A 17,731-nucleotide genomic window follows, 5' to 3' on the forward strand; every position below is an offset into this window, starting at 1 on the left:
GAAGGGAACACCCATTCTGTTTTGTGCTGAATGAATTTTTGAAACGAATGACGTGGTGTGGATATTAGTCTGTATGGTTTAGCTGATATTGCTGCAGACTCTCTAGACTTCTTTCAGGATTTCTCTTTTCTTACATGTAGTCACAATTTGTGGAGTACTCATAAAGGCATGGAAACAGGAAATTAGTTTACTCCTAACCTTCCTCTATTTCTCCCTCAGTTCCACTAGATGTTGAGACCACTAATTTAAGAAGGAAACAATTGAGAGGTGGGAAAGCTGTGACAGGTGATTTTCTTATAGCTTTCCAAAGAATGTATGACATCTGCCCTTCCAAGAAGATGCTTGGTTTTGTATAGGTTAGAGGATACTGAGAGAAAACTGAGAACGAAGAATACTTTTCCCAGTACTTTTTATAGACCTCTGAAGAAAAGAGCAACAGGTAGCTATTGTCTTTGGTATTTTCTCATGGGAAAGTGAGTGGAGTTTAGGCTCATTTTTAACCCCTGTTCCAAAGAGAGTCTTTCCACTGCAGTCATTAACTTCAGGATAGGGCCATTGGTCTCCAAATCTGGGAGATGAGGTCTTGAGGGTCCTTATTACCAATGGAATGGTAATTATAGAATGGGAAAGTGTGCCACACAAGGGGTAAAAAAGGAATGCCAATTCAGTCTTAAGTAGGATTATACTAACAACAGATCTAGGCTGAATTTTTGTTTAGCATGAAAATGCTTTTGCAAGATTCAGGTTGGGAAGATGAAGATGTGGTGATTGCCAGACTCAAATATATTTAGGCTAGGATTTTAGGTGGATTTTATAGTTAGAATTAGGCTGTCATTTGTCTTTTTTGCTTAAAGATACTCTGCCACAAATAGATTTTCTGTATTAGGCAGGAGATGCAAAGACTGTGAAGAATGAAAAAAGGATATAAGTTTTTAATCAACCTCTATTATTCTTTTAAGCCATACTGTTTAATATGTATGTTAAGTTCTTCATCAACAGCCTGTATAAATAAAATACTGTGTTCTTTTTATCACTGGAGCTGTCATAAGTAATGGACTATGTCCATGATTGTGTTTATAGAGGAATTGTTACTTGCTCATCTTTAGGATGACTCAGAGTATAAGTTGGCCTATTTGTCAACATATTTTTTGCAGATTCTGTTGCCTTTCTACTATTTATCCTTTCTCATATCAATTATAGTCTCAGTTGTATTTTTCATGCTCTTTGTTTTTGTCTTTTCTGGTGGTATTACTTATGATGTAATCCTCTACGTTTCCTGAAATAATTTCAGGACATCTCTGTTGCCAGTTTTTCAAATATTTGCATGCTTTTGAAAAGCTTTGTAGCTGAGAAACAGGACTAACTGGAGGTTTATGCAATTGCTTTAATACTTTGTATTTCTTTTAGCTGTCCACAAGTAATTTATTATGTGATGTTTTCTAAAAGAAAAATAGTCTTTAAAAATTGAGATCTTATATTAATTATTATTTTTTCTTCAAGACACACTTCTTTATTATTTCCACATTGTGTTTGTATCTGTCTTGTTTGTCCCTGAGATGACATCATAGAAAGGAAAGTTCACTGATAGTTGAGCAGAATGTGGCCACTTTCTCTTAAATCGCTCTGTGAAGATCAGTTCTTTGGCTAAAAACATGAGTGCCTTTCAAGTGCTAAGTTACAGATCAGGAAGAAACCACTTGATTTAACACAAAACAAAACCCACAAAAACATTTCATCCTAGAATTTTTGGGGTTGGAAAGGACCTCTAGAGATCATCCAGTCCAACTTCCCTGCTAAAGCAAGTTCACCTTGATCAGGTCACATGGGAACCCAGGTGGGTCTGGAAACCTCCAGGGAGACTCCACAACCTCTCTGGGCATCCTGTGCCAGGACTCCCTCACTAAGGTATTTCCTACTGCTCATCCAATGAAAGACAATATTGAAAACTAATTCTGATGTCCATCTGGCAACATAAAATAATTGGATAGTATAATTAAATAAGAAGAAATAGATTAATAAAAAATACAAGTGTTAATTTGCATATGGAAAATTAATTTCTATGAGAGTGAATGATAAAGCAAAGTACTAATTTTTCTCATTTTGCTAAAAGCTAAAACCAATTCCTTTTAGTTGTTTTGGCAAAAATACTTGGATGTTGTTTACATTTCCTTTCAAAGTCTACAGCAATGCCTTGTTATTAAAATCAGTAACTATGGTTTAGCATTAGAATTCTTGTTTCCTGATCACTCAACGTGGTGGAAGAATCACAGTAGCAGAGGGCTTATGTTCTAAAGCAGTGGTTCCAAAGCATTGTGTAACTGAATGTTATCTGAGAAAAATCAGTTGGAGTCTTTCTCCCTTGACCCAACACCACATCCAGCTCTTCTTTCCCTTTGCTTTGGGGTTTTTGGACCGCCTTGTCCTTTGCTGATGGCTCAGGCTCTGCTGCATCATCCTTCTTCTGTTGATTCCCAGGATCAGGATTAGTTCCTTTTAACTTTTCCCTGGAGTTGCTATCTTAGTTTTTGAAGTGAAGGTGCTGAGTCTGCCTGTGCCCTGATAAACTTGGTTTAGAGCCTTAAGTATCTTTGCACTGTTCTCGTCAGCACTCCTCTTGAGAGACTGGATAGGCAGTTTGTGAGACTTTCAGTTCTGAATAATTTAGCAAAATGATAACTGGCAGTCAGTATATGAGCAAGCCATTGGCTGATAAGCCAGAGGGTTGTGCAACCATCTAGAGAGGCCTCAGCAAGCTGGGGAGATGGACTGTCAGCAGCCTCATGCAATTTAACAAAGGTAAGTACGAGGTCGTGCACCTGGGGGCCAGCAAGCCCAGGCACCAGTGTATACTGGGGGCCGCTCATCTGGGAGGCAAGTTTGTGGAAAAGGTCTCAGGGGTCTGATGGACAGCCAAGTTCATAGAAGAGCTCAGATTGGAAGGGACCTCAAAAGGTCTAATCTTTTGTGGGAAATGGAGCCTAGATGAGATTATCTAGCACCATGTTAATTCTTCTCATGATAACCTCCACCACACCTAGAGAGCTGGGTCCCATTCGGAGCTTCTCAGTGCAGTAGAGATGTGGACCAGCTAGAGAGTCCAGGTACTAAGATGATGAAAGGAGCCATTCATATGAGGACAAGCTCAGAGAGCTGTAACTGTTTAGCCTGGAGAAGAGTTGGCACAGAAGAGGTTTTATGAGTGTATATAAATGCCTAAAGGGAGGGTGAACATTGACACGCTAATTGGTTGTAAGACAAGACCTCTTCTTTCTCACCCATGGCAGGCATTCAAAATAGGAAAAACTTGTTATTTATCTCTGACTTCTTTTTAGAGACTTACTGATTGTAGATACTTTCACAACAGATCCTTGCAGCTTTTGCCTTTGCTTATCGTGTCTAGAATTTGGGAATCTTTAGTTGAAAGGAAAAAAACAACTAAATAAATATCCAAATGATCCTTATCAGTGGAAGACATGCCATTCTGGATATTGCCAGCGTCAAAAATACACCCAGATGACAGCGTAGATTAGTCACACTTTGAATATACATCAGTAACATCTGAAAGATCAGCCTTTCTATAAAAGGCATATCTGTTTAAAGATGATCCATAATTGGGGTGACTGAGCTCTGAGCTAGACTGAAGTAACACCTTTGTGTCTAGTAGTCCTTTTGATACATTTGGCTTGCCTGAGCAGGTCCCCAGCCTCTACTTAGCATTGCACTAAATCTGTTATTATTACCACTTAGTGAAATGTCTTAGTTTTGGATGTAGATACATCCTTTCTGGGTTTCCAGTGCATGCAATATACGTTGGTAAAATCAGTTCAGTGCTTATATTTATGTGTAAACAGTCTGCATCTTATTGCACTGCCTAGACTGTTTTTAGAGCCTCGTGAAAAGTTAGACATTGCTTTCCTAGACGTTTGGTGACCTGAAAACATTGATACATCAAGGATCCAAAATAAAATTTATAAAAATTAGTCACATTTTTGGGTTTTCAATAAACTAGAAGAAAGGAAGTTTGTGGGAGATTAAGGAGTTGGAATGAAGGAAAGAAGATTGGGAAGAAAATTAGTTACTACTGGAGAAAAATGGAAGAAAAAAGAATCCTGGATCATAAAGTTGATGATTTATTTAAATTTCCTTGTTTGACAATAGAAAACAAATCTATTTCCAGAAAGTAGCTAGTGTCTGCTGTGCATGGCTTCCTCACAATGTTTACTTGGGGCATGCTATGCACTGCCTGCATGTGCCATCCTGAGGCACATACAGGATAACCAAGGGTTCAGGCCCAGTCACTGTGGCTTTATGCAGGGCAGATCATGCTTGACTAACCTGATCTCCTACAACAAAGCAACCAGTTTAGTGGATGAGGGGAAGACTTGTGGATGTTGTCTACCTGGACTTTAGTAAAGCCTTCATGTCATTTCCCACAGCATCCTGCTGGAGAAACTGGTTGCCCATGGCTTGGACACGCATTCCTTGTTGGGTGGAAAACTGGCTGTCTGACCAGACCCAGAGAGTGTTGGGGAATGGAGTTAAATCCAGTTGGTGGCCAGTCACCAGTGGTGTTCCCCAGAGTTCAATGTTGGGTCCTGTTCTGTTTGATATCTTTATTGACGATTTGGATGAGGGGATTGAGTGCACTCTCAGTAAGTTTGCAGATTATATAAAGCTGGGCAGGAGCGCAGATCTATTTGAGGAAGGCTCTTTAGAGAGACGTCGACAGTCTGAAGGCCAATTGTATGAGATTGAACAAGGCCAAATACCAGGTCCTGCTGTCCAGTGGAAAAGGGCCTGGGGGTGTTTGTTGACAGCTGGCTGAACGTGAGCCAGCAATGTGCCCAGGTGACCAAGAAGATCCATGGCATCCTGGCTTGTATCAGAAATACTGTGACCAGCAGGACCAGAGAGGTGATTATGCACCTGTACTCTGCACTGATGAGGCTGTATCTTGAATACCATGTTCAGTACTGGACCCCTGACTACAAGAAAGACACTGAGGTGGTAGAGTCACCATTCCAAGAGATATTTAAAAGACATGTAGATGAGTGGTCCTAGGTGGACCTGCTTCTGCAGGGGGGTTGGACTAGATTTCTAAAAGTGCCTTCCAGCTATACCATTCAACGATTCTAGGTGCTGGGGGACATGGGTTAGTTATGGACTTGGCAGTGTGAGGTTAGCGGTTGGACCTGATGATCTTTAAGGTCTTTTCCAACAAAACATTTCTATGGTTCTGTAAGAAAAGAGGCTTATAGTCTCCTAGATCTTGGCACCTGCAGAAGGAGATAGTATGGGACTTAAGGCCTTTTCTATACCCACTGCCCTTATCTTTTGCTTATTCCCCAGTATTCCTACTCTTCTCTTTGAAAGCCAACACTCATATTCTTCGTCTTTTATTGTGCTATCTCAGTTACTGTGCTCCCCTATTCTTCTCCCACTTCCATTTTGTCAAGTTTTGTCTCCCAAAGTTGTAAGAACCTTGCCATGAGGAGGGGGCAGGATAATGTCCTTCAAGTTTGACAATTCAGAAAAGGTGCTCGTGTTCTCTTTTCTTTCTAGGTAAGCTTTGCTACTGATTGATCAAAGGTGATTGTTAAGAGGTTATTTTATAGAGAGGCATTAATTTGTTAGTGTAGGGCTACATGTCCCTCTTAACTGGTAACTGAATAATTGGTGGCACACCAGGGCTATGTGTGTACTAATAATTAATAAAAATTAAACAAAGTAGTTAGTATCTGGCTTGGTGGCCAGCTGCTGTGTCATGGGTAATGTTAACACAATTAAAGTACTTTTAACCCCTTCCCTACCACACAGAAAATATTGGCTGGGAATGTTCCTACCTCTGTTTATCTGTACCTTGTGCCCAGTTATTTGTCAAGGAAACTACTACCTTTCTTGGGGCAAAACTGCTGTGGGAACCTAAGTCTGTGGAAGGGCATGGCTCAAAATTCAGTTCTGTTGGCAGACTGTTTTACAAGTTAAGGAGTAGCCAGATTCTCAAGATATTGAAGGCTCCACAGTATGAGGAAAGAGCCCAAGTGCTATACTTCTGTTAGGATCTTACACTTGTGAACCATACCTTGTTGTGTGCAGCTGCTTTGGAGAGAACTAGCCCAATTCTTTGCTTCTGGGATGCAGTTCTTAGGAATGTAGTTTTCCCTGGAATACCACTGCAGGTGAGAGTTTGCAGATTTAGCATTAACAATAGGTTTATGGCAAGGACAAGCAAGTAAACAGCTAAATATACAGAGTTCCTGAATAAATACTGTGTTCACTTAATTATGCTTTCACTAGGGAAAAACATTCAACACACTACTGCAGTGCTGGCTCACCTCCCTTGTAGTCTCTGTACATTGAAGAAATGGGTCTTCCTTGTGGGGGCTACTATGATCTCCCTTTTATGAGAAGGATAGAGATGATGCAGTTGCAAAGTTCTTTTTCCTCTGTAAATCATCAGATCCTCTGTCAGTTTATTTCTTGATGAGTCCCTTATCAGATGATCAGATTTCTACCAATTGACTTTTGTTTCCAAGGCAACCACTTGCTTGACAAGCCAGTTCCCTTCAATAGTGGGTAACTTATTTTTTAGAGTAGGTTGATTACATTTTAACTGCATAGTTTTTAACAAGATATTGCTGCTTAAGTTTCAGCCCTACATAAAAGTGAAAAGATAACAAAGAAGTAAAAGTATCTGTAACTAAAATGAAGTTGACAGCATGGTAAAGATCCATAAGGGGCTTTTATAGTCTCTCAAAATCAATAAATTGTATATAGTACATAAAGATAAGCCTGCACACCAGTCATTCTCATTTATGTACTTATTCAGTGTATTTCTTTTCTGAAAATAGACATTTGGTTAAGCTATTTAACTTAGGAGGATGTTTCCCAAGAGAACAGATAGTTCTGTGAACACGATCAGTACTGCAATCTGCTTTCCTACTTGTGTAGGTCTCTAAACTGATTGGTGCTGGTGTTTAAGAAGTCATAGGTTCCGACCAATTTTTTTTGTTTTTTAAAGCAGTTCAGATGTTGACATGATCATAATTACTCTTGTGTATGTGGTGTTTCTGTCTGAGAAGTCTTCAGGTTACCACATCCCTTGCTTCAGTGGCTTGTCAGCTGCTTTTGTTTCCTACAACATTTGTAGGATTGTGGTTATTGAAGTTTCTTGGATTCATCTTGTAGATTTACATTTTAGGGCAAGAGGCACAGTCAGGATATAGTTACAAAACTCTCTTTCTGAGGAAACCAAACAGTGTCTTTTCAGGTTAAAGCTTGATTTCAGAGGTGGCTGGACCTCGTAGAATCATTTCTTAAACTTTAGTAAAAGTCTGTAGGATGAGATGTTCACATAAATGGAACCAAATTTTTATTTCTGTTAATACACTGAACTGTATTTAATGGATGCTTTAGAAACACTTTTTATTACAGATGTCAGTCTATTTTAGAGATGCAAGCACTTTATTTTTTATAAAGCCTTGCTTCCCCAGAGGAGTAAGAATTGCCATATATGAGCTGAAATAATTTTAAGGCCATTTGTGTAAGCATTTGGATTTTGGAGCATTTATGCATGCTGAAAAAATAAAACATTTTTCACTGTTAGCCATAATGAAGGAAATGTTCCTCTGTAATGTGATTGCTTGGGAAATTTTGACTGATCACAGTGAGCTAGCCAGTCTCTTTTGTAGGCAAGTGATCTTACAAGAGCTTTGTCTTTTATTCTGTCTCCCATCTGTTGAAAGGATGACTTAGATCTTCTGTCTGGACTGCTAGACAGAACTTAGGTGCCAATCCAGTAAACCACTTAAAAAAAACCAGTTTAGCTTTAAGCCTCACAGCAACTAAATTAACAAGTTAAAAAAATATTTGCTAGCACGCTACTGTGATCTTTAGAAGGAAATATAGGAGATTAGGTTGTATCAATACATGAACTATAAATAGAATAAGAAGTGTTAAATTAAACATGCACTGAGAATAGAAAACATAGATTAAGACCTTTGTCTTTAGTACAGAATTGAAAGGAGGAAAGATTTCTGTTTAATAGCAAAAAGAGTCTGTATCTTGTGTATTTCTTTTAGATCAGTGCTGCTTGAGCGTGCAGCTTGGCAAACAGAATAGATTTATCACAGATATATGTAGTACTTTCCTCTGGCCAAAGAAAGACTCATCATACAAACATTAAGAATGATGACATTATTCACTGTTGCTTTACGAAGAAATGACAACGTATCTGTTCTTGTACTAACAGAACTAATGACCACTAAGCAGTTAGCAACAGTGCATAGGCAGACCTAGAAACAAGTATTTGCAGGAAAGGTTACAGAAGTGTGTATTTGTTTAAAAATTCCTCCCATTAAATCTTTCAAAAGTATTAATTCTATCCGCAGAAATCACTGTCATGATGAACTTTTGAGGTTTAAGCTGGCAGAATTTATATTCGGGTAATGAAATTGATGATTAAATAAAAATCGCTCCTTCTGCGTTTGGTTCAGCTTTCAGTTGTACAAGCAGAAACGCTTGAGGTGTTATGTTCCGTCTTGGTGACCTCTTGTGGTGTAAGTATGTCAGTGCTTCTGTAGCAGCTTTCTGGAATACCTACTGCGGGAAGTTGTATCTGTGTGACATTTTTAATGAGCAGATTACCTGCCTACGTAGTGAAATAACTCCTAGTGTTTTCCAATTAGCTCTTAATATGCAGCTCTCAAACTGAGTGCATGTGAAGAAAGAAACATTTTGGGCATTGCATTCTGATATACTTTGTATCTGTCTGTACTGTATTTTTTAGTGACCAGATGAACAAGGCTGGCACGAGTTCATCATGGCCAAGGAGTACAGGCTGGGAGAGAAGAGTAACAGGTACGTCATAACACACTTCAGTCTCCAGTCAAAAAATGTAAAATGCAACCAAATGTGTGATTTGAAGATCTTCTTCTTTATTCGCTGAACAATATTTCTTGTTTTCTTTATCTGTTGAGTTTTTTTTTTACTGTTCCTGATAAAGAGAGATGATATTCAAGAGCTCTTCACTCTGAAAAACTGATTATGTATTTCTTGTTTTTCCCGTATCTAGGCTTAACCAGTTACCAGTCCATTAACACTTTGTTTGCCCATTACTTTTTGTGAACTGGCATAGTTACACAGAAACTAATAAAGTTATGCCAAGTTATATTAGCTGATTCTGGATTAGATTAGCCAAATTATATTAGCTGATTAGATTCTCGATTGTCCTGTGGGGACGCATTTGCTAACTTTATATAACAGGTTTTAATTACAGTTTCTTCATAGCTGGCACATTTAATACATGGCAAGTGATCATCCTGAGTACCAATATGAGGCACATAAAGGACAACCAAGGATTCAGGCACAGTCAGAATGGTTTTATGAAAAGCAGGTCCTGCTTGACTAATCAACAGCACCAGGGCAGTGATTGTGCCTCTGTACTTGGTGCTGGTGAGGCCACATCTCAGGTGCTGTGTTCAGTTTTGAGCCCTTCACTACAAGAAGGACATTGAGGTGCTGGAGTCTGTCCAGAGAGTCTGGAGAACAAGTCTTACAAGGAGTGACTGAGGGAGCTGGGGATGCTTAGCCTGGAGGAGACTGAGGGGAGACATGAGCACTCTCTACAGCTACCTGAAAGGAGGTTGTAGTGAGGTGGGGCTTGTTCTCTTCTCCCCAGTAATGAATGATTGGACAAGAGGCAGTGGGCTCAAGTTAAGACAGAGGAGGTTTAGATTGGAGATTAGCAAAAACTTTTTCTCTGGGAGGGTTGTTAAACACTGGAATGGACTGCCCAGGGTGGAGTCACCATCCCTGGAGATATTTAAGAGACACATAAATAAGGTGCTGAGGGACATGAGTTAGTGGTGGGCTTGGCAGTGTGAGGTTAGTGGTTAGACTTCATGATCTTGAAGGTCTTTTTCAACTCTAATGACTCTATGATTTTAAAAATCTTTTCCAATTGAAATTACTATGATTCATTGATATTTGAGAATCTGGCGTGGAAACCTGAAGTTTCTACCTTGCTGTTATTAAGCTTTATTACTATTTTTCTAGAACTGAGAAGTTGTATTATTCTGGATCATTCTGGTGAAGGTTGTAATGTGTTCTGCTTTCATTTTCTTCAGAGGAGCTGAGGGTTTTTACATGGGAGTTGTTATTCTGTGGGACTCTAATTTCTCTGTTTATAAACCTTTTAATTTGTTTGTGCTATTTTATTGGTGCTATTGAAAAAATCATATGTGTTATTAGGGGTTTTTTAATATCTTTTTTCTTTAACATTATGGAACTTCCTTAGTTTATGCATACTTCGTCTTTAATCCCAGAATAAACAGTGGGATAGCAGTAGGAATTTTCAGTCATTTCTTCTCTATAGTGGGGTTCTGGAGAGTGTGTTCTTTTACAGATTAATTCTATTTTCTGATATGATTTGTGTTTGTGGTTTCACATTTTAGAGAGGAGTTAGACTGTTTTAATATTGAGATATTTGTAGCCATTCAGTATTCTGTGAAAAGGCTAAACATGATAAGTCAGGCAGTACACAGCTTTTGAAAGCTCAGTGTTGCTAAGGCTCTTGTATTTACATGCTAAAAACAGCAGCCAATAAATGTAGACTGATTAGTGATTTTTTTTTTTTTCGGACCAGAATGCAAAGCTGTGGTTAAGACCTAACAAAAACTGAGACAATGAACTTCAACCTGCTGAATTGTTTTGCTTGGGTATTTTTGCTGTTGAATTCGCTAAATTAGATGGTTCAGGACATCTTCTGCAATATTTTAAGTACAGCTAGTGCCATAACTTTTCATCAACACCTGAAAAATCTCCCAGGACTGAGACACATGTCAGTTTACAATTTATTAATATTGCTTTTCATTATAATCATGTATTCCTTGTTCATTCTTATTACTGGGATTAATATTCTTTAGTAAAAACTGATTTATCTTTTTTTTTCCCTCATTACAAGAGAGATTTGTATAAAAAAAATTCTACTACTGTGACTTTTAGGTTGCAGTATTTTTCTGATGACTGTGAGACAATTACAGCAGTGGCACAAAAAATCAGTTCTTTTTGTTCTGAACTAAACATTGAATTACTTTGATTTATTTTTTTTCCTAGTGAGAAATTTTATCATATCTGCAAATGGATACATGAAATGTTCTATTTCTTGCTTAATAAAGTTAAACATGTGTGTAGTTAGAAAGTCAGTCCCATCTTTTGGTTTGAGAGGGAGCTACAAAGTGAACAGAAAAGAAATATTTGAGTCAATATGTGGGTTTTGTGGCAGGAAGGAACAGTGCAAACTATTCTAGTGTTCTCGTTTCAGCTGTGTTCATATATTATCCAGAGCAGAACTTTCACTTCATTGCAAGTCCTGCATAGTGTTTTATTAATTAAGCTGCTCATTTGACGCAGAAAAAAAAAAAAAGGTCTGCAAAATAAGTAGTAATAATATTACCTAATAACATGTACTTAATACTAATGTGCATATATGCATATACCAACAATATATAGTTATTGCAATAACATACTTATCAGTGTATTACTTAGTAAACAGTAGCATTTTTGTATCTGTTGAAATAGATATTAGATTGATTCATTCTGCATGAAATAGATGTAAACAGAGTTAACATGGATGCACAAAAAGAGTCTGGATATTCTTTTTGATCAAGCTTTTAAAATAGGTAGTTTTTAATTGTTTCATTGTTCCATGTAATGCTGAGCAGACATTTTTTAAAGGCTTGAGATACTGATCTCATGATGCAAACCTCTCTCAATATCAGTGTTTTCATGTAGTACAGTATTTTTTATTTGATAATAATTGTGTTAAGAATTTACATTGTTATTTAAATGCAAGAGCTAGTAATAAGCAGGAGACAATTCATGAAAAATCTGTCAGTTAAAAAAAATGTATCTATTTTAGTCATAACGTCTTTATGTTATTTAGCTGAGTTTTGACTTCTATTTCCCCATTAAAAAAAACCCCAACACAACAAAACCAAACAAAACAAGAAACCAAACCCCATCTTTACAACAACAACTTTGTTTGCTTGCAAAGTAAGGAGCTTAACCCAACCTTGAACTCCAAAACTATGCCTACATGCATCTTGTAAGCAATTGTTAAAACCTTTAAAACTTGAGTTGTGCAGAAACTCTGGCTCTGCAACTGTAGTGGGCCTCTGGTCAAAGACTAGAATCCTGTCAGTTCACATAGTGCCAAGTGAATGTGAAAAGGATGTTCAGCAAGTTGGAATAATTCCCAGTGATACTTCATCCATATGAAAGTCAGTAATTTTTTTGTAGTAAACCATGTTTCACCAATTCCTTTGTCCAATGTGAAAACAGATCCTTGCTCCTAGTCTTGTTTCCAGAAGAAATCCAATTTTTAATTGATGTCTGCTGATAGACTTTTTTTGCAAGGTATTAGAAAAGGTGAAATGCTTTAAAAAACTTCTTTTTTTGAAGAGGACAAGATTTCTGAGCTTTTAGTCACTGTGCAGGAAATTGGTTGAATGCGACCAAGAAAACTGGGAGTTGGTTGCCTTCAAGGTTTCTGACATGTTGGAGACAAAACATCTTTTAAGTATCTGTAGTTTGCTCTTCATTTCCCAAGATTCTGTTTAACAAGATTGTTTAATTAACGTTAGAAAGAATAAGAGGGAAACATGCATTTTGCAAAAATAGTAGAGTTTTCAAAACTAATTGCATGAAGTGGTTAGAATTGCTATAACCAATGTAATAACCAAGAAGACTATTTTTCCCTAAGTGACCAAAGAGTCAGTTAACCAGTCTTAGTATAATATTGTGCACGTCTGCTAGATAAATTGTTACAATCCTACAGGAATATCTGTATTATGGATTTTTTTTTTAACACAGAATAAGCTGTCACATGGACACAGAGCTGAAAAATGGTAGGACATGTTGATGTAAAAGTAATCATTACCTTCGATCACGTGAAACAATGTCAGCAAACAAAAGCAAGTCTGCCTTTACAGTACAGCTCTAGATATGAAAACATTTGTCCATTGACTTTTGGTTGAAACTTTTGAGGAAAAAAAAAAATGTAAAGAAAACTGTAAGCTTGCATAGGTAGAATAACTCAGAGTATAGCAAAGTGTGACATTTGAGATTTTTTTTTTCTGACTGATGAGTAAAGTATTTGTAGCTATTTACTTGTGTAGAAGTTGAAACTGTCACTGAATATGTGCATTTGTTTTGAATGTATTTTGAAGACTTAGAGGATGAAACAAGAATAAATGAATCAGAAGAGGAAGAAATCTTTTGGCATAGAAGCATTCTACCAATTCTGCATGATCTGGAAAAAGGTGAGTAACACTTCTCTTGAAAGAGTGTATTTTCTGTACTATTTCCAGCAGGAAACCTGAGACTTCTTTGTGTTTGCTCCTTCCAACCTCAAGGATTCTTTCATTCTGTAAAACAAAGAAAAAAACCAAATTGATTTAGAGAAGATATTTTCTGATTAAATTACCTTATTTTAGGCAATGAGGCTTTACCTGCTTAGCAGTCAGCAATGAGACAATAATTTTAAAAATAAAGTACTGCACAAATTCACTGTTTTAAGCATAGACTGTATTGAAGGTCTCAACCATTTTTAGAAAACTAAGGAAACCTTAATGAAAATTTCCATGTGTGCTTAAAGTGTTAGATGTGTTAGAAAAGTATGCAATGACCCAGAATATTGAAGCAAAATTGAGTAAATTAAGTATGGCTTTAAAGGTTGAATTCTAAACTCCATTTTAATGTTTTATTCAAAAGGTTTTTTAGTTGCCTTCTATAGACATTATATTTATTTTAATGGTGGGCATATAAAAAGTAGATACGTTTTTAGAAGTGGTTAAAAATGAGTGTCAAATTAGGGGATTGATTCTGTTTTACAGGATCTTTTTGCATTGCTCATTATACCATGGTACAGATTAGATTTTTTTTTTGCATAATTTTGCAGATGTTGGTGGGTATGAAACACCTGTACAGTACTGAGTGATTCCCAAAATATATCGTTATTTTTAAAAGACAGAATTCTCATTCCCACATCTGTCACTGAAGTGTTAGAAGAACAGTGTTCAGGAAATTTGAAAACAGCTATGCAACTTCGTATTTTCCTTGCTTAATGATATGATTGTCAAATACGAGGCACTGAGTTAAATTTTTACATAGTGAGATGTTCTTTATAGGTAAGCAAAATATTATTTAAAGGTAAAATCTAATCATGTCTTTCCCTTGTCATGAATGTAACTAAGGAAAATGAAATTTCATGCCCCTCTTCCTCAGTCTTTATTTGATTTGGTTAGTGTATTGGGGTTTTTTATCTTTTTGAAAAACTGATTATGGTTTCATTTTTCTAATAATAGATGAAATTATCTAATGATACTTTCTCACCAGTTGATTGAATATAGTACTGCAAAAAACACTGAAGTTAAGAGTTTTGGTACTTCTCGAATATTCACACAAATTGTAACTGAATTGCATTATTACCTCCTGCAGCTGCATGTTACATTGCTTTATTTAGGCTGCTTACTGCACAGTTGCAGTTTCCTATAAAAATTAATGTTAGCATCCTATAATTTTCATATTTTGGTGGATCTGTTGATACTTTGATTTCTAAGTTTTGTGTGAAGTCACTTGCCTCATACCTTTCAACTAATTCCTTGCATGTGTATTTACATATTTTTTAAATGGATTAATAGAAGTCTTCCACAAAAATACTTGCAGAAAACTTCCCATTAAAAAAAATCTGAAGTTTAACCTGGAACTTATTAATAATATTTTAGACAATAATCATCATGTGGTTGAGATTATTATTGTATGACAAAACCAAATAGAACCTCAAAGCTTCTTTTTCTAGAGGAATAATTCCAGTACTCAAGGGAGGATAAGCTTCAAAAATACCCCATGGAATGAGTGATGAGTAATTTTTGTTACTGTTAATTTTGGTGAAATGGAGTGGAGGCCTTTCAGTTTTGATTCCTTGCCACTCCTGTTTCACTGCTTACTGGAGCAGAAGGTTTAGAATCTTGCTATATTTTGTAAATTATCTGTCATGATATTTAGAACAGTAGAAATGCTGTTCCTTGAGTACAATGGTTGCAAATTGAGAGCTTCCAGACACTACTCAGCATGAGGTGAGTCCTTGAATCTGCCTACAGGTTTGAGGCCTTAGATATGATGAGGCTTATTGTAATTTTCTGTCCATATATATGGCATCACAAGTGCTTTGCCTCCTTGAATCTGACTCTTGTCAGCTGTGAAGTACATCCTGAGTAAATGCAGAGTGTGTACAGGCAGTTTAAGTGGGTTTATATGGTACTTTATTATTGTTACCTTATAGACAAAAGCAAATGTAAGAATTGAAAACACAAAACCCTCAGTCACTCTTGAGTTCAAAAAATAGGCAAGACTTTTCCTTTTACCTCTAAAGTAAACATATACATGATATCATTGTGTTGAGGTGCAGGTTCTGTAATAATGTACTGCAGGTTTTATTTTTGTATGTTTTCAGTAGTGTCTGAGGAACTCAGGTTAAGTAGTAGATGACTTTTTTGTCAGTAGGCCAACAATTCACTCAAATACATCCTGCACCTCTACTACGCATTGGAGAGTTGTAACGAGTTTTTGCATTCACTTGTTTGTAATTCCAATAAAATTTGGTGTGTTAGGTTGTGTGTATGGGCAGAAAAATATTCCTTAAATGTGTGTCTTTCACATGGAATGCTAGCTGCAGCTTTTTAAAGAATATATTCAGATTCACCGTTTCCTGTTATACATTTCTTCGTCTTGATAGTTAGAGATTAAATATTTGATTATAGCTTTAGATATTATTTTGGCTCTGCAATTTCTTGGCTTGAATCTCATCTTTTTGAAAGTGTAGAATAAAACTGAGAGTTGTGTTATCATTTTAAGAGATTTATTGGGCACCACATTTCTGTTGTACAACCCATTCTTTATTTTGTTCTCATGTGTCTTTGTCTATTAGGATACTCTGGAAAAGGTGGTAGCATTAATTATTTTTTTATTTTTGTTTCCCTTCCCGCTCACTTCGAGTAGAAAACAATATAGAAAATCTTTGTCTGGCTTGCACCAAGCTCTATCAAGCCTTGAAGGAAGGAAATATGCTTGGGAGGAGATTGAAAAGAAGAAGTGTGCTTCTGAAGACATTGTATAAACTAGTAGACGTTGATTCAGATCTACTTTGCCTGAAGCTGGCAAAGATTATTCTGGCTGTAAGTATTTTAAAATATCATTTGATAGAATGTGAAGCTCAGAATTGTGAATTGCAACTTGCATTTAATCTTTCATTTCATAATTTTAAACTGTGTCTAAATTAACCCTTTCTTAAGCACGATTTCTTGCTATACCAGTCTACCATTTATCCAGGTCGGCACTTGCTGGAGCCTATTTTTTTAAGAGAAGTTACATCTGAGGGAGGAAGGAGAGACACAGAATAGAATAACAGGGCAATATTGCTTAGGCATGGGAAAGAAATAGTGTCCTAAGCTGAGATACATATGCAGGGATATAAACAAAGCAACAATTTCAGAAATAACACATGGAAAAGAAGCTTAAACACCATTATCTGAAAATTCAATAAAGTGGGGTTTTTGCAAAGTTAAATGGCCAATGGCATCCTGGGGTGTATTAGAAGGGCTGTGGTGAGTAGGTCGAGAGAGGTTCTCCTCCCCCTCTACTCTGCCCTTATGAGACCACGTCTGGACTATTGTGTCCAGTTCTGAGCCCCTCAGTTCAAGAAGGCCAGGGAGCTGCTGGAGAGAGTTCAGTGCAGGGCCATCAAGGTGATGAAGGGAGGGGAGCATCTCCCTTATGATGAAAGGCTGAGGGAGCTGGGGCTCTTCAGCTTGTAGAAGAGGAGACTGAGTAGTGACCTCATTAATGTTTACAAATACATAGAGTGAGTGTCAGGAGGATGGAGCCAGGCTCTTCTCAGTGATGGCCAAGGGACAATAGATACAATAGATAGAAAAAGGGGCAATAGATACAAGCTAGAGGTTCCAAAGAACCATAAGGAAAAATTTCTTCACTGTGAGGGTGATGGGGCACTGGAACAGGCTGCCCAGATGGGTTGTGGAGTTTTCTCTGGAGACATTCAAGACTTGCCTGGACAGGTTCCTGTGTGACCTACTCTAGGTGGTCCTGCTCTGGCAGGGAGATTGGACTAGATGATCTTTCGAGGTCCCTTCCAGCCCTTAACATTGTGTGATTCTGTAAATTGTCTCTTCTGTAGTGTTTCTGAATAAACTCAATTAAGTTGGTGCTTTTGAACCTATTTGTTTTGCTTCTACTATGTGTGGACAGTCACTTTTGAAAGGATACCAGCTAGCATTGTGTTGTAGATGTTTTAGTAATTTCTGTGGGTTTGTGGAGGGCTTCTCCTTAGAGGTAGCATGTGTTAATTTGAAGATAAAATTATATATTCAGGTACTACATAGATGTTAAGTGGTGATTATTAAAAAAAATTTGGTTACAGACATATTTTTGTAGAATCTTTTAAAAAATCATTAATGAGAGAAGAAGTTGCCCTTGAAATGGAGAAGAAAGGAAGAGATTTGTCATTGTATTTTTAACACTTTCACTTCCATGTCCTGATCCTCTCCATGACCATTAGTACATTGTAAGAACTTGTTTTCTGATATTTGAGAATAACTTTCATTATGACATGTACTGTTGCACAGGAGTTCTTTGTGGTATGGCTATAGATTCC

The 17,731-nt window shown here is 37.1% G+C and overlaps 1 protein-coding gene across 1 annotated transcript in view; it reads left to right on the forward strand.

Moving 5' to 3' along the window:
- Nucleotides 1-17,731, forward strand: part of ARMC2 (armadillo repeat containing 2) — a 58,190-nt gene that overhangs the window by 9,269 nt on the left and 31,190 nt on the right. The window contains exons 6-8 of the mRNA XM_010203789.2: nt 8,789-8,859; nt 13,230-13,322; nt 16,060-16,235. Coding sequence (XP_010202091.2) covers nt 8,789-8,859; nt 13,230-13,322; nt 16,060-16,235 — 340 coding nt within the window. The remainder of the gene's footprint in view (nt 1-8,788; nt 8,860-13,229; nt 13,323-16,059; nt 16,236-17,731) is intronic.

The sequence above is a fragment of the Colius striatus genome, chromosome 2 (genome assembly GCF_028858725.1).
Source record: "Colius striatus isolate bColStr4 chromosome 2, bColStr4.1.hap1, whole genome shotgun sequence".
Taxonomy (NCBI): domain Eukaryota; kingdom Metazoa; phylum Chordata; class Aves; order Coliiformes; family Coliidae; genus Colius; species Colius striatus.